We start from the raw sequence: 25,621 nt of genomic DNA on the forward strand, positions 1-25,621 counted from the left end.
ACACTCTTCTGCATCTCAGTTGGGCTTTAAAAGTGAGATTGAGACATAAGACTTGTTCTTTCCCAGCATAACCAAATGTGTCCATGCCTTTCTGGATCCAAAATAAAATGAAAAGTTATCTTCCTCAAGGAGCACATCATAAACAATGTGTCTTTTCAGAATGTCTTACATTAGACAGATTGGGATTTTTTTTTGTTTTTTCGGGGGGGGGGCGGTTCAGAATCTCGCTTTGTCGTCCAGGCTGGAGTACAGTGGCACGACCTCAGCTCACTGCAACCTCTACCTCCCAGGTTCAAGTGATTCTCCTGCCTCAGCCTCTCAAGTAGCTGGGATTACAGGCGCCCGCTATCACACCCGGCTAATTTTTGTATTTTTAGTAGAGATGGGGTTTCACCATGTTGGCCAGACTGGTCTCAAACTCCCGACCTCAGGTGACCCGTCCTGTCCTCCCAAAGTGCTGGGATTACAGGCATGAAGCACCGCGCCCGACCTAGACAGATTGTTTTATAAGGGTTTGGAAAGAAAGGAAACTACATGAATGAGTACTTAGTCTCCTGCTCCTTGAAGTGGATGAATTGTTTTCTTTGGTTTCCAACACAGTCTGTTAAGAGTTGTAGCAAACCCCAAGTGTATGTGTACGTAGTAGAGGTGGGGTGGGGAGGATTCCCAAGGGAATCTTTAGCTATCACCATGCAGAGCAGAGAAGGAGGACACTCAGCCTTTCCGTGGCTCTCACCTGCATCATTCTTCCAGTGGCTGCAAAGGGCGATAGGCATTAGGCGAAGACACCCCCTGACACCACGAGCGGTGTCCACAGACATGACTGTTTGGCACAGCTCGAGGGTTTTCTACAGAAACTGGCAGAGATGCTAGACAGACACAAGATGCCAGCCAGCCTCGTTTGTGACTGGCTCTTTTTTTTTTTTTTTTGACACAGAGTCTTGCACTGTCGCCCAGGCTGCAGTGCAGTGGCCCGATCTCCACTCACGGCAAGCTCCGCCTCTGGGTTCACACCATTCTCCTGCCTCAGCCTCCCGAGTAGCTGGGACTACAGGTGCCTGCCACCACACCCAGCCAATTTTTTGTATTTTTAGTAGAGATAGGGTTTCACCGTGTTAGCCAGGATGGTCTTGATCTCCTGACCTCATGATCCACCTGCCTTGGCCTCCCAAAGTGCTGAGATTACAGGCGTGAGCCACCGCGCCCGGCTGTGACTGGCTCTTAGAGGTAGAAAATAGTAAAGTCATCAGGCTCATTCTCCCTAGGACTAGAGGAACATGTTAATTATATTAAAGCATATTAGTGGGCTGGCGCCGGTGGCTCACACCTGTAATCCCAGCACTTTGGGAGGCTGAGGCGGGTGGATCATGAGGTCAGAAGATCAAGACCATCCTAGCTAACACGGTGAAACCCCGTCTCTCCTAAGAACACAAAAAATTAGCCGGGCGTGTTGGTGGGCGCCTGTAGTCCCAGCTGCTCAGGAGGCTGAGGCAGGAGAATGGTGTGAACCCGGGAGACGGAGCTTGCAGTGAGCCGAGATCGCACCACTGCACTCCAGCCTGGGTGACAGTGCGAGACTCCATCTCAAAAAAAAAAAAAAAAAAAAAAGCAGATTAGAATGATTAAGATGATTACTGGTACTATTGCTGCAATAGTAAAAATATATCTTTTTCACCAATGTCTCTCACTCATGTACCTTTCTCCATAGACTTCACTTATTTATATATGGTATTTCATTCAACATGCAACAAACATTTATTGAGCAGCTACTGTGTGCCTAGTGCTGGGGGTACAGCTGTGAATACCATCAATACGGGGTTGGTGCGGTGGCTCACCCCTGTAATCCCTTCTCTTTTTTTGAGATGGGAGTTTTGCTCTTGTTGCCCAGGCTGGAGTGCAATGGCGCGATCTCAGCTCACTGCAACCTCTGCCTCCTGAGTTCAAATGATTCTTCTGCCTCAGCCTCCCAAGTAGCTGGGATTACAGGCATGCGCCACCATGCCCGGCTAATTTTGTGTTTTTAGTAGAGATGGGATTTCTCCATGTTGGTCAGGTCTCAAACTCCCAACCTCAGGTGATCTGTGTGCCTTAGCCCCCCAAAGTGCTGGGATTACAGGCATGAGCCACCACGCCTGGCCCTATCCCAGTGCTTAAGGAGGCTGAGGTGGGAGGATCACTTGAGGCCAGGAGTTTGCCTGGGCAACATAGTGAGAGCTCATTTCTACAAAAAAAATTCAAAATTAGCCGGGTGTGGTGGCAGGCGCCTGTAGTCCTAGCTACTCAGGAGGCTGAGGTGGGAGGATTGCTTTAGCCCAGGAGGTCCAGGCTGCAGTGAGCTATGATTGTGCCATTGCACTGCAACCTGGGTGACAGAGCAAGACCCTGTCTCTTTAAAAAAAAAAAAAAAAAAAAAAGAAAAGCCCTTGCTGTATAGAATCCCTTAGGTTATGGATGGGGGGAGAAGGGCAGGGGTTTAAGAGGGGAGAGGCGGAAGGAGGAACGACAATAAACAAAGAAGAGACAATTAGTTGGGGAGTGATAAATACCATAATGATATCATGGAACTAGGGCTACCAGATCAAATACTGGGCACCCAGTTCAATGTGAATTTCAGATAAGCAATGCATGATTTTTAAGTATAAATATGTCCTATAAAATATTTATACTAGAAAATTATAAATTTTTTTCTAAAATTCACATTGACCTGGGCAGCCTGCATTTTATTTGCTAAAACTGGCAGCGCTAAATTGTGTTCTGGGTGATGCTGTGTGGGCAATTTCAGACAGGCCTCTTTGTGGAGGTGACATTTGCGCTGGAATCTAAACGTAAAGAAGGAGCCAATAATTCAGGGATCTAGAACATCCCAGCACAGGGAACAGCAAGTATAAACGCTCTAAAGTGGAAATAAGCTTGGAGCTTAGAGGAACAAGAAGAAAGTGGGGTGGCGGAGCTGAGTGAGGGTGAGGAGGAGGGAAGCAGAAGGTGATCAGGGCAGGCAGGGACCAGATTATGTAGGTTTGTCGGCTGTAATGAGTACCAAAAACTTACATACCAAGCCAGGCGCGGTGGCTCACGCCAGGAATCCCAGCATTTTGGGAGGTCAAGGTGTGCGGATGACTTGAGGCCAGGAGTTCGAGACCTGCCTGGCCGTGTCTCCCTCTAAAATAGAAGCTCCAAGAGGGACAGGAAGTTCTCCTGCGTCTGAGACCCTATGTGCATGACCTTGAATCGATCAGCATTGAACAATTCCTACGTGCCAAGCCCTGACATCAAAATAGGTCACAAGCCAGCAGCCGCTCGCTGAATCTGCGTTCCTCTTTGGAAAACGGAAACCGTGAAGCCTGTTGGAATGGTCAGAGCCAAAGGGCATTGTCACTTGTGACATCAGCGCAGAAACAGAGCGGGGTCCGGATTGGCCCTTAGAACTTGGGTGGGGACAGAGCATTCCTGGCCCCGCCCCCTGCAGCGGGCCGCTCGCGCATGCGATCTGGCCTCAGCCTGGCTGTCGCGCCATTTTGCCGGGGTTTGAATGTGAGGCGGAGCGGCTGCAGGAGCGGGTAGTGCCAGCTACAGTCCGCGGCTGGGGTTCCCTCCTCCGTTTCTGTATCCCCACGAGGTGAGGCGCGGGCCGTGCACGGCCTACCAGAGTGTCTCTTGGGCCCCAGCTGAGGAAGGGATGAGGCGCTCCCGGTACTTCCGAGCGCTAGGGAGTGAGAACCGCGCCTCTGGGCGAGAGCGGAATGTGGGCCCGGGGCTCGGGCGGTGCGCTGAGGCAAGGTCTTCGCCTCCCTAGGCAGCGCTCGCCGCGCCTCGCGCCGTCCTAGGTCTCTGACCCAGGCCCGACGGCTCCGGGGCCTGTGAGGGGTGAGGGCAGCTGAGGCGCGGCCTAACGCGAGCTTGCGGATTGCCCGCCCTTTCCTCTCCATCACGGCGCTGATTGGTTGCGCCGCCGCGTCTCCGCTCGGAAAGGCTGCTTCTTATTGGTCGCGCTCGCGTGTCCGTTCTCTGCGACGGGGGCTTCCAGCAGCGCGAGCTGAGTGTGCGGCTCCGAGGCCTGCCCAGGCGGGGACTGCGGACGCGTGGAGCTGCGGCTGCCGCGCGATCCCCCCTTGCCCGAACTCTAGTGAAGCCCCCGAACTCACCCTCTCTAACCTCTGTACTTGAATCCCTGACTGTAAAACGGGCATCGTGATCTCACTTTGCTGAATCGTTTGTGAGAATTCTAGTCGGTACACCCGGGACATAGAAATCCCCTGTAACAGGGGGGTTCCCTCATTCTGGGAGAAACGCTGTGCCGTGGTGGTTCGGAGCATAGACTTTGGAATTATATCGCCTGGGTTCATTCCAGACGTAGCCTCTCTCTAGGGGTGTAACTTGGGGCTGGTCACCTTAGCTCACTGAGCCTCCATTTCCTTAGCTGCAAAATGGGTTTAATAACGGAATCTACCTCGTAGAGTGGCTTTGAGGATGCTCTGAGTTATTTACCGGGGTTTACAAAGGTTGCCTGGGAGCTGATGGTTGTTTATTCATCTCTCCCACACATCTTTCTCCTTAGCCAGTATGGTTTTCTGTTTTCTTCCATATTCCAGGCTTATTCCGATTTAAAATTATTTGCACGTTCCTTTTGTTTGCTGGGGAATTACCAACATCATTTTTGCAAGGCAGGCCCCCTCCCAAGTTTCCCTCACCTTAGGCCTCCGCTAACCAACCTCTTTTCTTTTTCTTTTTTGTGAGAGGGAGTCTCGCTCTGCCTCCCAGGCTGGAGTGCAGTGGCGCGATTTCGGCTCACTGCAGCCTCCGCCTCCCGGATTCAAGCGATTCTCCTGCCTCAGCCTCCCGAGTAGCTGAGACTACAGGTGCATGCCACCACACCGGCTAATTTTTGTATTTTTATTAGAGACGGGGTTTCACCATGTTGGTCAAGCTGCCTAATCAACCTCTCTAGGACCCTTCTCTCATGGCTGTCCATCAACATCACCTGGTTTATTTACTTCATAGCATTTACTAACAATTACTTATTGCTTACTTGTTTATTATCTTTCTCAACTGCTAGAATGTAAGCTGTTTGAGAGCAACGACCTTGTCTGTCTTGCTTACTTCTCTCTCCCTGGTGGGTGCCACCTCCCCCTCGCCCCCACCGCCCCTGTGCTTGCCACATGGTAGATGCACAAGTATTATTCTTCCTTGGAGGCACAGAAGAGGACCCTTTACTCTTGGATTCCACCAATTGTTCTTTTTCGCCTCACCTTGGACCCACATCGTCAGATCTTTGGCCTTTCTTTGTATGTCTTTTTTTTTTCTTTTTGGCATGCTTTCAGAGGATCCTAATGGACCTAGTCGCTCCCCTCCTACAACCCTTTATCTTTCACTTCTTACCACCAGTGCAAGGGAAGTCTCTCTCCCCTTCTGATTACTTCTGCTGGTTGGGGTCTGGGATAGGATTGGATGGATGCAAGAGCAGTGCTCTAGTTTTGGAATTAATTTGTTTATTTAATAACTTTATTGAGCATCCACTTAATCTCTGGGAATATAGTGAAAAAGCAAAAATGGAGAGGGTCCCTTCCCTTGAGAACCATGTATTCTCGTGGGTGAAAGAAAAAACATTAGATAATTTCAGATAGTGACAGAATTATGTGACAGGTGAAGAAGGCTTTTCTGAGGAGGTGATATTTGGGTAGAGACCAGCCATTACAAGGTGAGGGGCAGAACATTCCAGGTAGAGAGAATAGAAGACTCAGGGATAGGAACCGGCTTGGAATATTGAAATATTTAAGGAATATCTTAGGTTCCTAGAGTGTTATGTGAAGAAGGGAGAAGTATCCAGGACCCGGATCATAGAAGGCTTTGTAGGCAATGTAAGGAGTTTGGATTTGATTCTAAGTGGTATATTCCTATGATTAGAAAGCAGAGGGTAGGTTGAGGTGTTGGGATATGTTCTTCATATATGGGTGCCAGATAGTTTTCATTCATTGGATCTCTTTCCGTATTCCCAAATTTAAGGCCTCGGGAATGGTTCTCTAATGTGTTGAGGACATATCTAAGAAAAAGGCAGATATCTTGGATCAGCTTATGTCACAGATGTCTGTGAGATGGCTTTGGAAAACAAGGCTTTTATTCCAGAAATCTCCACCTATAACTGAGGGCCTATGGGAAGATGCTAGACTTAGGTCTGGCCATTCATTCAACAAGAAGAACTTGGAAATTTAGATGTCAGGCATAACTGATTTATTGTGATGCTTTTTTAAATTTTTAAATTGTGTATTGATAGGGATTTCCAAAGATAGTTCCGTGGAGAAAGAAAAGTATCACCCTCTCATTTAAAGGTGATAAAAATGAATTATTCTCTCTCTCTTTTTTTTTTTTTAAAGACACCATCTTACTGTGTTGCCTGGGCTGACCTGGGCTCAGCCTATCCTACCTCAGCCTCCCAAGTAGCTAGGACTACAGGCATGCACCACCACACTCAACTAATTTTCATATTTTTTTGTAGAGATGGGGTTTCACCATGTTGCCCATGTTGGTTTCAAAATCCTGGACTCAACCAATCTGCTTACCTCGGCCTCCCAAAGAGCTGGGATTATAGGCATGAGCCACCCTACTTGGCCAAAATAATTTTTTGTTTCTAGTTTGAGTCATTTTTAGATCAGTAACACTTTTTGCATTTATATATTGCTAATATTTCAGAATGTCAAAGTACCTTTACTTGTGGTCACATAAGATTAGACCTTGATCTTGTTGATAATTATGAATACCTGCAGAATGTTCTCTAAAAGTCCCTGATTTCTCTCATTTTCTCAAATCAAAGATAAGCTTAGAATTTGGTTTTATAGACTTTATCAGTAAGGCGATATAAAAAGGATTTGTTGACAAATAGTTCCTTAAAGAAAATTTCCAAAGAATAAACTTTGGGAGGCCAAGGTGAGTGAATCACTTGAGCTCAGGAGTTCTGGACCACCCTGGGAAACATGGGAACCCCGTCTACAGAAAGAACACAAAAATTAGCCAGGTGTGGTGGTGCGTGCCTGTATTCCCAGCTACTTGGGAGGCTGAAGTAGAAGGATGGCTTGAGCCCAGGAGGCAGAGGTTTCAGTGGGTCAGAATTATACCGCTGCATTTCTCCAGTCTAGGCAACAGACCCAGACCCTGTCTTAAAAAAGAATATTAAGATTCTGGGATCTATGTAGTATTTTAACTTTGAGGGATTATAACATGCATATTTATGTAACCCCTCACTTTTTCTAAAACTTAAAAATAGTCCCACCCTAGCATCTCAACTTAATCATTTTAGGTTTCATTCTATTATGTGGTTTTATTTATTTATTTTTATTTTATTTTATTTTATTTTTAGAGACAGGATTTCACTCAGTCACCCAGACTGGACTGCAGTGGCAAGACTGCAGCTTATTGCAGCCTCGACCTCCCAGGCCTCAAGCGATCCTCCTGCCTCAACTTCCCTAGTAGCTAGGACCACAGGAGGGTACCACCGAGCCCAGCTAATTTTTAAAATTTTTGTAGAGACAGGATCTCACTATTGTTGCCAAATCTGGTCTTGAACGGTCCTTGGGGTCAAGTGATCGTCCCATCTCGGCCTCCCAAAGTGCTGGGATTACAGAAGTGATCCATCTTGCTCAGCCTGTTGTGGTTTTAGAATCTAAAAGGTCGTGTCCACCTCTTCCTGTTTGACACAGTCAACCAACCAAAATAAAGATGAAGAATAATATTTTTGATGGAAACATCAAAGGTATCTAGCTTTTTAAAATAGTACAACAAATATATAATAGGTGCTCATCACTATTGTAAGACTCTAGGGAGATAGCAGTGAACAAAGCACAAAGTCCCTGCTATCGATGGAGTTTGCAATCTAGTGAAGAAAGAAGCACAGTAAATGACAAAAGAAGTTAATATGCCTGATAAAATGTACTTGGAAAATAGTAGAGTAAGGGCATGGAGAGTAACTGAGGTGAATCCTCTTTTAGATAGGATGGTGCAGCAGGCATCTCTGAAAAAAAGATGACATTTGAAAAGAGTCCTTTCAGGCCAGGCACGGTGGCTCATGCCTGTAATTCCAGCACTTTGGGAGGCTGGGGCGGGCAGATCACCTGAGGTCAGGAGTTTGAGATTAGCCTGGCCAACATGTTGAAACCCCATCTCTACTATAAGTGCAAAAATTAGCCAAGCGTGGTGGCATGCACCTGTAGTCCCAGCTACTTGGGAGGTTGAGGCAGGAGAATCGCTTGAACCTGGGAGGCAGGGGCTGCAGTGAGCTGAGATCACGCCATTGCATTCCAGCCTGGGTGACAGAGCAAAGACCACTGTCTCCAAAAAAAAACAAGAGAGTCCTGAATGAGAATGAAGTAGGCAGTGAGAACCATGTAGCTTTCCATGGGCAAAGCTCTGCAGGCAGAGGGAACAGTAAGTACAGAACCCTGAAACAAAAGTGAAAGCACTGGCATGTTTGAACAGGTAATACAGGATAAATCTTTTTTCAGAGACAAGAGTCTCACTCTGTTGCCCAGATTAGAATGCAATGGCATGATCATAGCTCACTGCAGCCTTAAAATTCTGGGCTTAACCTATCCTTCTGCCTCAGCCTCCAGAGCAGCTGACACTACAAGTGCTCGCCACCATGCCTGGCTAATTTTTTTTATTTATTGTAGAGACAGGGTCTCACTTGTTGCCCATACTGGTCTTGAATTCCTAGCCTCAAGTGATCCTTCTGCCTCGGCCTCCCAAAGTGCTGGGATTACAGGCATGAGCCATTCTTCCAGGCCAGAACAAGTCTAAAAGTTCACTTTCTTGAGGTACTTTTGAATAAACACATTTAATTGTGGCAATTAAGTTGGTCATTTGTTCATCTGACATTCATGCAACTGAGTTCCCACATTATGTTGGGGCTGCTAATGATTGATCCTAAAGGAATAATCTCCAGTCTTGGCTGGAAGCTCACATTTTTCTGGGTGACTGACATGTTGTGACTTATGCTTTAGGTCATACAACAAATGCTTACAAAATATGTACTGTGTGCCAGATAATGCTGAAGGTCCTGAGCATACAGACAAAAGTCCCTGCCCTCAGGAGCTTGCAGTCTAGTATGTGTGTGAGACGACAAAGAAGTTAAAGATGATTTCAAATGAGGGTAATTGCTAACACAGTAAAACAAGGATGATGTAGATGGTAGTCGTAGAAGGCCTTTTTGAAGAGTTGACAGTGGGCTGAGTGCTGAATGGTGCCCATTATCAAATTAGAGGATGAGCATTATTATGGTCAGGGAGAACTCTTGTGGCCAGTTTGTAGAACAGAAGGCTTTTGTGCCTGGAATGTAGCAAGAGCCAGGAAGAGGTACGACATGAGGTCAATAGATGCCAGATTGCGTGGACTCTGCTGTGGTAAGGGATTTGGTGGTGGTGGTGGTGGTGGTGGTGGTGGTGGTGGTGGTGGTGGTGGTTTTGGAGACAGGGTCTCACTCCCATTGCCCAATCTGGAGTGCAGTGGCCTGATCACAACTCACAGCAGTCTCAACTTGCTGGATCTACAGGTGTGTGCCACGACACCTGGCTATTTTTTTGTATTTTTAGTAGAAACAGGGTCTTGCTGTGTTAGCTCAGGCTGGTCTCAAGCCGGCTCAAGCAATCCACCTGCCTTGTCCTCCCAAAGTGCTGGGCTTACAGGTGTCAGCCACTGCACCTGGCCAGGAATTTTGGTGTTTAATACAAGTAATTATGAGGAATCTAAGGAGTTTTAGTTGAGAAATAATACAAATGCTAGAGAAACATAACGAAGAAAGTGAAATGCAGATTTATTAAGAAGTGTGTTTTTAAAAATCAAGAAAATAAGCCCTGTGTGGTGGCATGTGCCTAGTCCCACCTATTCCAGAGGCTGAGGCAGGAGGTCTGCTTGAGCTCAGGAGTTAGAATCCAATCTGGACAATACAGTGAGTCTCTCTCTCTCTCTCTCTCTCTCTCTCTCTCTTTCTTTAAAAGACAGAGTAGATCTGTGAATCTCCCCCTGCACCCTCCCCAGGCAAGTTTCTAACAAGCTACCTTGCCTGAATCCCCAAAGGTAGAATAAATTTGCGTATGGCAAAGAAAGGCCAATTTTCTTTAACTCAGATACACTGATGTTAATGATTTAACCTGACCACAGCAAACTAACTTTTTTTTTTTTTTTTTTTTTTTTTTTTGGAGACTGAGTTTCTCTCTTGTTGTCCAGGCTGGAGTACAGTGGTGCAGTCTCACCTCACTGCAACCTCTGCCTCCCAGGTTCAAGTGATTCTCCTGTCTCAGCCTCCCGAGTAACTGGGATTACAGGCATGTGCTACCATGCGTGGCTAATTTTTAGTAGAGACAGGGTTTCATCGTGTTGGCCAGGCTGGTCTCAAACTCCTGACCTCAGGTGATCCGCTCCTCTCAGCCTCAGAGAGTGCTGGGATTATAGGTGTGAGCCGCCACACCTGGCCCAAACTTTCATGATTTCATAACCGATCCAACATTTCAACACAGAAAAAAGGAATAGGAAGATACATAGATTAAATCATTGCTTTCCAAAGTATGTTCTATTGAAAAGGGGTTCTGTAGCCAAATAATGGGAGAGACTAGGCAATCCTCCCACCTCAGCCTCCCAAGTAGCTAGGACTACAGGGCCCCACCACCATGTCCGGCTAATTTTTTGTGTTTTTAGTAGAGATGAGGTTTTGCCATGTTGCCTGGGCAGGTCTTGAACTCCTGGGCTCAAGCGATCCATCTGCCTCAGCCTTCCACCAATGGAGACTCTGAATTAATCTATGTAAACCAGTAACTTTGTGAGTTTAAAGTGCTTTGTATTGTGAGTCTCCAGAGTGGGGCAGGATATAATGTGTAGTATTTTCCAAACTTGTGACATAAAAAAACCATAAAGGGTGTAGCCTCTCAATAGATTGTATGTGTGGTTTAATGGGACTTGATTTTCACACCTATAGAGTGGTACACCCTGGATTAGAGGGAGTGATTAGGTAGGTGGTGGGCTCTACTCAGTCAGTCAGAACATTAGCTTCCTGTGATAAACACATTTTCTAATTAAGGGGAAGGACTGCAGCATGTAGAATACAGATAATTCTCTTTAGAAGGTTGGGGTTTCTGGCTGTTGGGGAGTGCCCTGCATAAGCACAGCATTAGATATATTTTCTTATTTTCTGGCTTCCTGCTGCTCAGTTGTCCTCTGGCTGCCCTCTTTTCACATCAGCCTTTCTATTGTGTTGTGAGTGCTTTCACTCTAGGTCAGTCCTCTGTCATTTCCACCTGAGAGGCAGCCTTGGGTAGTAGAAAGAGGGTAGACCTATAGAGTCGGACTGATTTGAATCTGATCTTTATTTATTAACCATGTGTGACTTAGTCAACCTGAGCGCCCTTCTTTGTGTGTAAAATGGTTGTGTGGAATAGATGATACAAAGCCTATGAAAACATCTAGCATCATGTGCCTAGTTCATACATGTGACACCTCCCCCATTCTGCAAACCATTAACAGCCCAAAGGTCCTCTACTCCACTTACTCCACTTTCATTACATTTTTACCCACTTCAGAAAACCTTCGTGGCTTCCCCATACATTAAATCATGGCACTCTTCAGCCAAGTATGGAGGAACCTATATGATCTGATCTTGATCTCCTAGTCCACTATTCTCTCTTCCCATCTCTGTTACTTTGCTCACACAATTTATTTTGGCAGGTGTGCCCTTGTCCTACTTTGCCTATTCAGATATACATATTTTTCAAGGTTCAGCTCAAGGCTTAGGCTCTGGGAAACTCTTGGATGGCCACATAACCCCGTGACTCCCTTCTTAACCTCCTAACATTTAAGGTGCTGTCTTTGTGATTCATTTGGCACTTCAGAGGACACATGTTTCAGAATTTTGGATTTTTTTTCGATGCACGTAGTGTGGATTACACAACATCCCCAGTGGGGCTTGGGGTAGCATCCTGTAATCAAACATATTGATATTTCTTTAGTGAAACAAATTTTCATACTAAGTGAGATAAATCTATGTTGATAGCCTCGGGCAGTTTAGGCTGGTTTTGCTGCCAAGTGAGTTTGCCACAAACTTTTTTAAAAAAACAAACTTTCAGTTTTTTGATTTTTGAATTTCATCACTCTAGTAAAGGGTGTATAGGCCTGCACTTGGCATTTCAGTTGTGTCTTGTCTTCCGAAGCTCCTTCCGTATACGAACAAGAACTTGATTGCATATTGTCATAGACATTTTAAAAATAAATGGGTCCTGGCATGGTGGCTCATGCCTGTAATCCCAATGCTTTGGGATGCCAAGGCAGGAAAATTGCTTGAGGTCAGGAGTTCAAGACCAGCCTGCACAACATGGTGAAACCCTGTCTCTACAAAAAATACAAAAATTAGCCAGGCATGGTTTATTGCGCCTGTAGTTCCAGCTACGCAAGAGGCTGAGGTGGGAGGTTGTGGCTTGAGCCCTGGAGGTTGAGGCTGTGGTGAGCTATGATCATGCCTCTGCACTCCAGTCTGGGCCACAGAGCAAAACTCTGTCTGAAAAAATAATAAAATTATTTAAATTCCTGACTGTGAATGTGTAATAGATATAAGTGATTGTAAGATCAGAAAAGTATGAAGAGAATAAAACTCTCCTTATATCCATCACCTAGATGTTATCACTGTTCTGCATTTTGGAGTGTATTTTTGTTTTCTTCTATATGTGAAGTTTTTTTGCATAAATCGAATTATGATATCCTTGAACTTCTTCCACTGACCTTTTTTACATTTTAAAAAAATTGTGTGTTTAATTTTTTTCTTCTTTTTCATAGAAGCCTCTGGTTAATTTGGTGCATGATTTCCCTGAAAGGGCTCCACTTTCCCATCTACATGTGGCTATGTATCTAAAAGCTGCCTAATAGGATCTAAGCATAAGTGGAGTTTTCTAAAATTTTGTTTGTTTGTTTGTTTTTTGTTTTTGAGACAGAGTCTCACTCTTTCCGAGGCTGGAGTGCAGTGGCACAATCTTGGTTCACTGCAGCTGCTGCCTCCAGGTTCAAGCGATTCTCCTGCCTCAGCCACCCAAGTAACTGGGATTACAGGTGCATGCCACCACGCCAGGCTAATTTTGTATTTTTAGTAGAGACAGGGTCCACCATGTTGGCCAGGCTGGTCTCAAACTCCTGACCTCAGGTGATCCACCCCCCTCAGCCTCCCAAAGTGTTGGGACTACAGGTGTGAGCCACTGCGCCCCCCCTAAAATAGCTTTATTGAAGTACAATTTACATACTATAAGATTTATCCATTTTAAGTGAACTGTTTGGGAAATTTTAGTAAATTTATGAAGGTTATGCATGTGTCACCACAGTCCAATTTTAGAACATTCTGTCACCCCCAAAAAGTTCCCTCAGTTTGCACCTAATTTTATCATCTCACCAACAGGTTGAAGACCGTAAAGCTCCATTGATAAGATTCCCAGGATTTGTGGTCTGTTGGTAATCATGCACATCTGACACTTGTACTTTGTGTATGTGCTGTTTCTATGGTTTTTTTTTTCCATTTTCCTTTTAATTGGGTGGGTTCAGACTCCTTTTTTTTCCATTTTTAATGACAAAATTGTATATATTTACGATATGCATGTTTTGAAATATATGTACACTGTAGAATGGCTAAATCATGCTAATTAACATATATATTACTTCACATGCTTGGGGGGGGCTGTGTGTGTGTGTGGTGAAAGCACTTAAAATATACCCAGTACTTTTCAAGTATACAATACATTTTTTTTTTTTTTTTTTTTTGAGACGGAGTCTCGCTCTGTCACCCAGGCTGGAGTGCAGTGGCCGGATCTCAGCTCACTGCAAGCTCCGCCTCCCGGGTTTACGCCATTCTCCTGCCTCAGCCTCCCGAGTAGCTGGGACTACAGGCGCCTGCCACCTTGCCCGGCTAAGTTTTTTGTATTTTTAGTAGAGACGGGGTTTCACTGTGTTAGCCAGGATGGTCTCGATCTCCTGACCTCGTGATCCGCCCGTCTCGGCCTCCCAAAGTGCTGGGATTACAGGCTTGAGCCACCGCGCCCGGCCTACAATACATTATTATAGTCACCTTGTTGCACAATAAATCTCTTGAACTATGTATTTCTTAGCCTACGTTTTACTAGTTAAATCGGCGTAGGCCATTTAGTCAGCTTAAAATTTGTGGACTGGGCACAGTGGCTCACGCCTGGCAGGCCAAGGCAGGAGGATCGCTTGAGTCCAGGAGTTTGAGACCAGCCTGGGCAACATAGTGAGACCATGTCTTTACAAAAAATTTTTTTTTAATTTGTCATCTGTTAGATGTGAAGTTTTTTGGTCACTTACAAGCATATTCTGTGATTTAGTTTTGTTTAAGCTTTATGAAAACTTCTAGAATCATAATCTTAGCTGTCATCTTCTGAACTCTAGAATTTATCTCCCTAGATGCAAATTCTTAGCACATTGTTTGTAGTATTTGCGATTACATGTTGTACATGAAGGAATTTATTGTTTCTTTAATCTCAGAACTTTACGTGGGATATTTATTTGCTGTTTAAAATTTTAATTTCTTATTGTGGGGCGTTTTTTTGTTTGTTTTTTGTTTTTTGTTTTGAGACAGGGTCTTGCTCCATCACCCAAGCTGGAGTGCAGTGGCACCATCTCAGCTCACTGCAACCTCCGCCCCCAGGCTCAAGACATCTTCCCACCTCAGCCTTCCGAGTAGCTGGGACCGAAGGTGCCCACCACAGCTGGCTAATTTTTTGGGTGGGTTTGTTTGTTTGTTTTGAGACGGAGTTTTGCTCTTACCGCCCAGGCTGTAGTGCAATGGTGCGATCTCAGCTCACTGAAACCTTGCCTCTCGGGTTCAAGCGATTCTCCTGCCTCAGCCCCCCCGAGTAGCTGAGATTACAGGCTCCTGCCACCATGTCTGACTAATTTTTGTATTTTTAGTAGAGACGGGATTTTACCATGTTGGCCAGGCTGGTCTCAAATTCTTGACCTCAGGTGATCCGCCTGCCTCAGCCTCCCAGAGTGCTAGGATTACAGGCATGAACCATCATGCCCAGCTTCAATTTTTTTGTAGTTTTGGTAGAGACGGGTCTCGCCCTGTTGCCCAGGCCGGTCTCTAACTGCTGAGCTCAAGCAATCCACCTGCCTCAGCCTCCCAAAGTGCTGGAATTTACAGACCTGAGCCACTGTGCCCAGGCTCCTAAGGTCCTCCAGTGATTTTTTTTTCTTAACCTTTGTAAGCCCTTTCCCATAGCATTGAATCGTATAAACTTCCTGATGGCTTCGAGCAGTCCTTCAGCTTTTTTTTCTTATGACTATCTTTTTGAAATTTTGGGATTTTTTTTCATCTCCCTTATCATAAAATTGTCTCACTGTTGTTTTGGGGGAAAAAGACACATCTCATTTGCTGGACTCTTGCCTCAATAAATAAACTCTTTATTGCCCATACAAGAAACAACAGATGGATGACTTTCAGAGGGACCCATAATATAAATGGATTTTTTTAAAATGTAAATCACTTTTTCCTTAAGTGACCAGTTACCCAAACCTCATTTTATATTTTAGATCCTATAGCAATGGAACTCAGCGATGCAAATTTGCAAACACTAACAGAATATTTAAAGAAAACCCTCGATCCTGATCCTGCCATCCGACGTCCAGGTAAAGAAAATAAACGTTTTTTGGTTGATTAATTCCTTCAGGAGAGGTGAGAGAAACCTATGTATTATCTGCCTCCTTATAAATACATTTAAAAAAAAGATTGGTTCTCAGCCATAGTTTATATGTGTTACAGCTGCTATACCATGGTGTGTTTCTTTTTTTGAGTAAAATAGCTTTTATTTGGCATCTTCTGGGATTAAAAAGTACTAGTTTAGGGATAAAAAGTACTGACATGTTTAGAATGCTTTGTCTTTGACCTTTCCAGAATACCCACTTAAAACCTGCCTGCTTTAGAGATAAAATAATTAGGGCATAGAAAGGAGAGTAATTGCCTAAAAAGTGATTAAGTGAATGAAACCAAATAATCAGTTACTGTCTTTTAGTTTTCTGTTGGGTTTGATTTAACTAACATATTTTAAGACCTGGAGCTTTTTTTTTTCTTTCTTGAATCTGACCAGATTCCATTAAAAACTTAGAAATAAAATTTTGATCTCAGGTGTTCACAGGACTCAGACGTTAAGTTAAATGAGGGAGATAGGCCAAATAGAGACTGGTAATATCAGGAGAATACATGCCCTGGTTAAGTGGCAAGTGTTTTTTGGAACTAGCTAATTTTGGGGATTCAGACAAGTTTTGCAAGATCAGATTTCCAATTTTGCTTGAAAAATAAGGATATTTATATGAAGTGCCCTCAGTTTTAAATATTAGCAAGTAACTTCAAAAGATTTTGGGGCCGGGCATGATGGTTCATACCTCTAATCCCAGCACTTTAGGAGGCCGAGGTGGGCGGATCACGAGGTCAGGAGATCAAGACCATCCTGGCTAACATGGTGAAACCCCGGTCTCTACTAAAAAATACAAAAACTTAACCAGGCGTGGTGGCGAGCGCCTATAATCCCAGCTACTTGGGAGGCTGAGGCACAAGAATCGCTTGAACCCAGGAGGCGGAGGTTGCAGTGAGCCAATATTGCCCCCACTGTACTCCAGCCTGGGTGGCAGAGTGAGACTTTGTCTCAAAAAAAAAAAAAAAAAGTGAAATACAGTGCAAACCAAACTACTTCTGGGCCAGATACGTCTTGTGAGCAGTCAGTTATTGATCCTTGATGTGGGCCATATTAAAATGCTCTTAACCTGTTTCTTCAAAACTTACCAATGTGCATGCTCATAGAGGATTTTGGAAGGGTTCCATGAGGAAGAGAATGTGTGTTATATATGATGAATAGAATCATGAACATGTTAATGCATCTGTCCTATTCTGGAAAAGTCTTCATGGTTTCTGAGACGGCAAATTAGTTTTTCTATTAGTGTGTAAAGAAGTAATGTGTTCCTGGATAAAGGGAAGTTAATGGCTCTAATCTTCTTAGACTTTCAAAGAAAGCCGTTGCCAACACTATTAATTTTTTTTTTTTTTTTTTTTTTTTTTTTTTTTTTTTTTGAGACGGTGTCTCACTCTGTCGCCCAGGCTGGAGTGCAGTGGCGCAATCTCCGCTCACTGCAAGCTCCGCCTCCTGGGTTCATACCATTCTCCTGCCTCAGCCTCCCAAGTAGCTGGGACTACAGGCACCCGCCACCACGCCTGCCTAATTTTTTGTATTTTTAGTAGAGATGGGGTTTCACCGTGTTAGCCAGGATGGTCTCCATCTCCTGACCTCATGATCTGCTCGTCTCGGCCTCCCAAAGTGCTGGGATTACAGGCGTGAGCCACTGCGCCCGGCCAGTTTTTTTTTTTTAAATAGTGTGTGAGGCAAGGGTACACTATTGTGAGGCAATAGTGTATGAATTCAGGACAGAGTGTAAAAATAATCTGGTGTTTCTGGGAAGTTGGGAACATAGCATTTCTCAGGGATTGAGACTGACTGACAAGACTGACTCAACTAGACTTTTTGAGACTCCTTGAGTGTGCAGAAACATATGCATATGAATATTGTGGTAAGTTGAAAGAAATGAACATAGAAAGGAACAGACTCAAACTCACTTCCTTGGTATTTATCACAATTTAGGAAAGAGACTTGGCAATTTACATGGGTTTTTCCTCAAATCATGTATGTAGTGTGTTGCCTTGTACAAAATGCTGGCTACTATGTGGAAGAAACAAATCGTTCTGTACTCATATAAAACGCTAGTATGTCCCCTCCTGAAGAACATTTTTCAGTTTAACAGTCCTCATCCTTCAAAAAAAACAAGATAAGCACAAAGCAGGGAGAGTTTGAAAATGTCAGTGAAACTCTTGGGACTCAATCAGAAAGAGGGAAGGTGTTAAATGATACATGAAATTAACTTTTCAAAAAATATTAGAATCTTTGGTGTTGCCTTATGAAGCTAAAGATAGAAAAAAATTAAGAGAAACACTGTACTGCCATCACACGTGATAAACCCAGGAAATTTATCCCAGAATGTAATCTGGGTTGAAAAAATATTGGTAAATTTTTTGGATAAATTCATTGCTGGTATTAAGAAATTTTTAGTTTTTTTTTTTTTTTACTTCGACAAAAAGGCTTAGGGCTGGTAACGTAGAATAAGGACTGCACTAAAACTTTTTCAGTGGTGAAGCCTAGCTGTGTGATCTTGAACAAGTTGCTTAACCTTAGTGCCTGGATTTTTTAAATGCTACCTACTTTTCTGGGTAATAGTGACGACGAGATGAAATTTTATATTTATATATATAAATAAATATAAATATATATAATATATACTTACATATATATGTAAATCACTGGACCCATATGGCTAATAATAATAGGATGAATTGACTCATTTGCTCTTCATCACTAGCCTATAGAAGAAATATTAGTACTAATAGTACTAATAATACTCCTTTCTGGAATAAAACATGGGTATATGAAGTCTTGAAGTCACTTAATCTCTCTGGGAAGCAGCTTCTCTTACAGATGAGATGATCATCCAATTAGGCCACTTTATAGGTTTGTGAGAATCATGTGAGTTAACGGATGGTAAAGTGATTTGAAAACTGAAGCATTATATAAGTTTAATGTAACATTATATAGAATCCATTTAATAGAAAAGTGAGGCCCTGTAGACCCACAAATAACCTAATCTTTTCTCTTTTTTTGATATGTATGTGATACATATATTAGGTGGAAAGATTTTTATCTTAGTCATCTAACATGAAAATTCTTTTACAGCTGAGAAATTTCTTGAATCTGTGGAAGGAAATCAGAATTACCCACTGTTGCTTTTAACATTACTGGAAAAGTCCCAGGATAATGTTATCAAAGTATGTGCTTCAGTAACATTCAAAAACTATATTAAAAGGAACTGGAGAATTGTAAGTATTTTGTGAATAATTTAATACCCTGTGTGTTTATAAGGTTTATATAAGCAGTGTTCTTCAAAGATAAGGCACGTGCTTGTAGTCCCAACTACTCTGGTGGCTAAGGCAGAAGGATCACTTGAGTCCAGGACTTCAAGGCTGCAATGAGCTATAGTTACACCACTGTACTCTAGCCTTTTAGTTATACAATGAGACATTGTTTCAAAAAAAGAAAGGATTCAGATATGGATCAAAGATAAAAGGTTCTGTTATTTCATTTGAATTTATATAAATTTGTCCAGCTTCATACCTCAGGTTGCTAGGGAGTGAGACTTGGTCTTAATCTCCATTATGTTTGGAATTTACACTTTACTCACTGCCTAGTGACGAGACATTGTGGGAAGACAGTCTGAATAAATGAAGTGATTTCTGATGTTGGAAAATTAAAGCTGAGAAGAAATCAGATACATAGAAAATTTGCAGAATTTAAAATAATTTAGATTTCAAATTTTTGATAAGGTATTTTGCCCTGTGTCTTGTGGGATATGTGTATGTATGTATTCTAATTTTGAGATTAAACCTATTTTATAACAGGTTTAATGATTAATAAATTATAAATTAAGAAACAGGCATTTTTTCCCTTAGCTTAGGACAGTGGTTCTCAATTGGGGGCAGTTTTGCTCACCAGGGGACATTTGGCAGTATATTTGGAGACATCATAGCTGGGGGATTGCTACTGGAATCTAGTGGGTAGAGGCCAGAGATGCTGCTGTGCATCCTACAGTGCACAAGATAGCTTCATACAACAAAGAATTATCTGAGCCAAAATGTCAGTGATGCTAAGGTTGAGTAGGCCTGGCTCATGATAGAGAAAAAGATGAGGCTTTTTTGTAGTGATAGCAGATGTTACAAAGTATTAGCAGTTGACAGAAATCATCAGTTTATCTAAAAAGTCAACTTTAAACCGCTCAAAAACTTCTTAGAGTCTTACTTTTTTTCTCATTCCATAAAAGAGAAAGTAAATATTGTTTTAAGCCTGTATAATTTCTCAAGTATCACCATGAGTGGTAAAGAAATCTTAGAGGCCAGGCGTGGTGGCCCATGCCTGTGATTTCAGCACTTTGGGAGGCTGAAGTGGGTGGACTGCTTGAGCTCAGCAATTCAGGACCAGCTTGGGCAATAAAGTGAGACCCCATCTTTACAAAAAATATAAAAGTTAGCGAGGCATATGGTGGTGCATGCCTGTAGTCCCAACTATTAGGGAGGCTGAGATGGGGGGATCGCTTGTGCCTGAGAGGCAGAGGTTGCGATGAACTGAGATCATGCCACTGCACTCCAGCTTGGGCAACAGAGCCACATACTGTCTTTTAAATCTCAGAATGTTTAAAAGTCCATCTCTACTGGTAGACATGCCAGCCCTCTCCCTCTATTTTGGTTTGTAAAACTAGTGAGACTTCTAGAATCTCTTTGGGTGATATAATCTAGGATGCATTCTAACTAGTAATGGTCAAGAAATTTTCATAGAGGACTGGATATGGTGGCTCACGCCTGTAATCCCAGCACTTTAGGAGGCTGAGATGGGAGGATTGCTTGAGGTCAGGAGTTTGAGACCAGCCTGGACAACAAAGTGAGACCCCCATCTCTACAAAAAATTTAAAATTAGCCGGGTGTGTCATGTGTGGTGTGCATCTATGGTCCTAGCTCCTTGGGAGGCTGAGGTGGGAGGGATTGCCTGAGTCTGGGAGGTGAAGGCTGCAGTGAGCCAAGGTTGCATGCTACACTCCAGCCTGGTTAACAGATGGAAACCCAGTCTCGGAAAAAAAAAAACAAAAAAAATTGGAAAGATTTTTGTTCTAAAGTGAGAGCTAAATTGAAGCTTTTGAGGATGTGTATGGATTAAGTAGCATATATCTATAAAGATTTTAATTATGTGTCCTGATTAGTTTACATATAAAATGAAAATTTTTTTTTTTTTTGAGACGGAGTCTTGCTATGTCGCCCAGGCTGGAATGCAATGGTGTGATCTTGGCTCATTGCAGCCTCTCCCTCCCAGGTTCAAATGATTCTCCTGCCTCAGCCTCCTAAGTAGCTAGTGTTACAGGTGCCCACCACCACATCCAGCTAATTCTGTATTTTTAGTAGAGATGGTTTCACCATGTTGGCCAGGCTGGTCTCGAACTCCTGACCTTGAGTGAGCCATCACACCTGGCCTAAAGTGGGAATTTTTTTGAGACAGAGTCACTCTTGTTGCCCAGGCTGGAGTGCTTGGCACCATCTCGGCTCACTGCAACCTCTGCCTCCCAGGTTCAAGTGATTCTCCCACCTCAGCCTCCCGAGTAACTGGGATTACAGGTGCCTGCCACCACGTCCGGCTAATTTTTGTATGTTTAGTAGAGACATAGTTTCACCATGTTGGCCAAGATGGTCTCAAACTCCTGACCTCAGGTGAGCCACCTGCCTCGGCCTCACAAAGTGTTGGGATTATAGGCGTGAGCCACTGCGCCCAGCCTAAAATAGAAATTCTTAATTGGCATCAAGGAGTAAGAGTTGTTCACTAATTTGTATGTAAAATATTTGCATTTGGGAGGGAATGTACATTTTTCTGGGGAAAGGGTTCACGCTGTCATCAGATTATTGAAGGAATCTGTGACCCATTCATGTAGAGGGAAACTAAAGACCAAACCTTCCTCTGTTTTCTTAGAAAATTAGGAAATAAAGTTATGTTTTACCTAAAATCATAAGGATATGAATATGGATTTTGGGTTACTTTCTCAGTTACTGCTTTGCTTTTAGGTTGAAGATGAACCAAACAAAATTTGTGAAGCCGATCGAGTGGCCATTAAAGCCAACATAGTGCACTTGATGCTTAGCAGCCCAGAGCAAATTCAGAAGCAGGTAACATCACTCTGCTTTTTACATGGGCTTCTCTGTAAAGCTCTCATCTAATTAATCTTTTCCTCTCCCAGTTAAGTGATGCAATTAGCATTATTGGCAGAGAAGATTTTCCACAGAAATGGCCTGACTTGCTGACAGAAATGGTGAATCGCTTTCAGAGTGGAGATTTCCATGTTATTAATGGAGTTCTCCGTACAGCACATTCATTATTTAAAAGGTATTAATGCATAGATTCATGTTTTTAAAATACTTTTTAAAGTTTTATTTGCTTGTGTAAACAGTTATGTTTTTGTGACTGTTGTCATTCCTTTGAATGTGATCATCCTGGAATGAGTCCTGAAGTTTCTGTATTGTGTTTGTTACTTCTCAACTAGGATATTTATTTCATACTGCTCTATTACCTATGAAATACTTAGTCTTAATAAACTGCTTGATTTCTTTAAAAAGAAAACTGGCTGGGCATGGTGGCTCACGCCTGTAATCCCAGCACTTTAGAAGGTCAAAGTGGGTGGATCACCTGAGGTCAGGAGTTCGAGACCAGCCTGGCCAACATGGTAAAACCCTGTCTCTACTAAAAATACAAAAAAAAAAAAAAAAAGGCCAGGCGTGGTAGTATGTGCCTGTCATCCCAGCTACTCGGGAGGCTGAGACAGGAGAATCACTTGAGCCTGGGAGGTGGAGGCTGCAGTGAGCCGAGATCAAACCACTGCACTCCAGCTTGAGCAACAGCGAGACTCCATCTCAACAAAAAACAAGAATTCCCTTTGAATTTCAGAAAACCATCTATCCGTAGATGTCCAATCAGCATCTATCCTTGAAGACCTAAAGTAAGTACATAAAAAAAACTTGTAAATGTATCTGTTTTACCTTGCTTTTCTAGATACCGTCATGAATTTAAGTCAAACGAGTTATGGACTGAAATTAAACTTGTTCTGGATGCCTTTGCCTTGCCTTTGACTAATCTTTTTAAGGTATGGAATGCATCTAATGCATCTTGATGGTATTTTTAAATTAATGTTTTAAATTGTTTGAATGTTTGTATACATGTTAACAGAATGCTTTGAAAGCTTATTTGATAGATAATGTTTAGAGCATTTCTTTTGAAAAATTTCAAACCTACACAGAAATAGAGATGCTATCGTGAACTCCCATCTATTATGACACAAATTTAATGGTTAGCAACGTTTTATTTTTTCTGTTCCCTTTCTTAGGAATATTGTAAAAGCAAATTCTAAGCATCATATCATTTCACCCAAGTATTTGAGTATGTGTCTCTAAACATATTTTTATTTGACTATGTTTGGAGTTTAATTAATTTATATATTTATACATTATTTTACAGTTTACAGGATGCTTTCCTGAATGTGTTCTTGGCGTTTGCAAGAATCCTATAAGATTTAAAGAAATACATAAATACTTTTTTTCTTTTTTAAAGACAGGGTCTCACTCTCATTGCCCAGGCTGGAGTGCAGTGGGGCATGATTATAGCTCACTGCAGCCTCAACTACCCAAGCTCAGGTGATTCTCCCACCTCAGCATTCCAAGTAGCTGGGACTACAGGTGCACACCACCACTCCTAGCTGCTTTTTCTCTTTTTTTTTTCTTTTTGAGATGGAGTTTCGCTCTTGCTCACTGCAACCTCCGCCTCCCAGGTTCAAGCAGTTCACCGAGTACGCTGGGATTAGAGCCTGCGCCACTGCGCTTGGTCAGTAAAACCTGTTAATTGCATTTAGAATGATAAAGACTCACAATCTCTTAAGTGACTGTATATTATTTAAAAGCCAAGGCCATGCATGGTGGCTCACGCATGTAATTCCAGCACTTTGAGAGGCTGAGGCGGGTGGATCATGAGGTCAGGAGATCGAGACCACCCTGGCTAACATGGTAAAACCCCGTCTCTACTAAAAATACAAAAAAATTGCCGGCCGTGGTGGCAGTCGCCTGTAGTCCCAGCTACTTGGGAGGCTGAGGCAGGAGGATGGCATGAACCCAAGAGGCGGAGCTTGCAGTGAGCCGAGATTGTGCCACTGCGCTCCATCCTGGGTGCAGAGCGAGACTCCGTCTCAAAAAAATAAATAAAAGCCAAATTTTGGAGAAGAAATATGAATAGTCTCAGCTTAGTGCAAGGCTGTTTCACTAAGATCAGCATGCTGGGTTTACGATGCACTAAAACGGTGTTGCTATATTCCTTTCCAAGGCCACTATTGAACTTTGCAGTACCCATGCAAATGATGCCTCTGCCCTGAGGATTCTGTTTTCTTCCCTGATCCTGATCTCAAAATTGTTCTATAGTTTAAACTTTCAGGTAAGTTAATTTGATTTCTTGCTTTTGGTTCTTACTCTTCGATGTTAGAGAGTTTTCTTTCTATTTGATAAGACTTTTTTGCCAGCATTGATTTTTCTAAAAGACAAGGTTTTTTCTGACTCCCCCTATTTATCTATAGTCTTCTGTTTTACGATATAGTTCCTACAGATGCTAATGAGATGTTTCATGGAAAAAAGCAGTATTCTTTTGTATCTGGTAGGTTAGCAAAACCCACCATCCTAACTTATTCTTGGAGAGTCACCCTGTACACTGTTTTACTGACGGCATTAAGAAGCTAGATTTCTGAGGCCTTCCTCTTTGGTTCATTTATATGGGTATTAACATTTGGGGAATCATGTTTTGGTTAGGGGTTGCTGTCCAGCTTATACAAAAGGACTTGTATTGGAAGCCATATGAGGGAGACAAAAGGCTTGAAGTACCAGACTTTGAAAGGGGTAAGAACTAGTAGTATTTCAGAGGAAACATAGCCACAGGGTTATAGCAGGGAATGCCTAGTTACCCTGTTGCTACTGAGATAGTGGCCTCCAATCATTTTTTCTGTTCTTAGCCATTAATTCAAGATTCAGGACCAAGAAAGGGGTGTTAATTGGTACAGATTGTTGCTATACTGCGATGCAAGGAGGACCTAGCCCATTCATTGTTTGTAGCCAGTACCTGGACTTATCTTCACAACATGAATAAACTCATAGTGGTAGGGAGAACATTCCCCAAAAGGAAATTGGGTTGTTTTAGCTAGAATAGGAGATGAACAGCCCAAAAGGACATGTTCCACATCAGTGTTCAGCTGGATAGCAGTTTGAGAAGTTCTTACTTAAATGAGTACTACTGTTATTTCTTGCACCTTTTGAATTCTGAGAAGTCAGGTTTAATGAAGCTCTTGATAACTTGTCTGGCAGGGAGACCAAGGAAAGAGGCATAATCTGCCCTCAGGGGACTTGTACCCTCATTAAGAAGGCAGTACTATGCCACAAGAAATCAATAACTATAAGACAATTAGTTTGTCTGCCTTGGTGGTCATCTTACAATAAATGTAGTTCAGAAAAGAAAGGGGATGTATTAGTATGCACTGAGCTTGAGCTTTGTAAGGAAAGTCTTCATATAGTCTTAGCTGAACCTTGAAGGAAGATTTAGATTAGGACAAGAACTAGAGGTGGCATCATTTATAGCATACAAACAGGCAGAAGTCAGAATGCTTTATACAGCTGCCAGATGTAGCTGGAGCAGAGAATTCTTGTCAGAATAGGTAATGCTCAGGCTGTGAAGCCTGTGTATAAAATGTTTTGTCCACATGGTGTTTGTCCACATGGTGAAGGAACTTATAAAAGTAGTGTTCTTAATATTTTAATCAAAAGTTTCAAGTCAGTGTTTATTCTGTAGGATCTCCCTGAATTTTTTGAAGATAATATGGAAACTTGGATGAATAATTTTCATACTCTCTTAACATTGGATAATAAGCTTTTACAAACTGATGTAAG

The 25,621-nt window shown here is 42.8% G+C and overlaps 1 protein-coding gene across 6 annotated transcripts in view; it reads left to right on the forward strand.

Moving 5' to 3' along the window:
* The first annotated feature begins 3,494 nt into the window (after window positions 1-3,494).
* Window positions 3,495-25,621, forward strand: part of CSE1L (chromosome segregation 1 like) — a 47,945-nt gene continuing 25,818 nt past the window's right edge. The window contains exons 1-10 of one of the 6 annotated variants that reach the window (XM_077948400.1): window positions 3,499-3,616; window positions 13,412-13,496; window positions 14,603-14,748; window positions 15,559-15,654; window positions 18,798-18,940; window positions 21,719-21,820; window positions 21,892-22,037; window positions 22,701-22,791; window positions 24,018-24,125; window positions 25,524-25,616. In XM_077948400.1, the coding sequence (XP_077804526.1) occupies window positions 15,570-15,654; window positions 18,798-18,940; window positions 21,719-21,820; window positions 21,892-22,037; window positions 22,701-22,791; window positions 24,018-24,125; window positions 25,524-25,616 (768 nt within the window). In that variant the 5' untranslated portion in view covers window positions 3,499-3,616; window positions 13,412-13,496; window positions 14,603-14,748; window positions 15,559-15,569. 6 annotated transcript variants of the gene reach the window in all.

This window comes from Macaca mulatta, chromosome 10 (assembly GCF_049350105.2).
Source record: "Macaca mulatta isolate MMU2019108-1 chromosome 10, T2T-MMU8v2.0, whole genome shotgun sequence".
Classification (NCBI taxonomy): Eukaryota; Metazoa; Chordata; class Mammalia; order Primates; family Cercopithecidae; genus Macaca; species Macaca mulatta.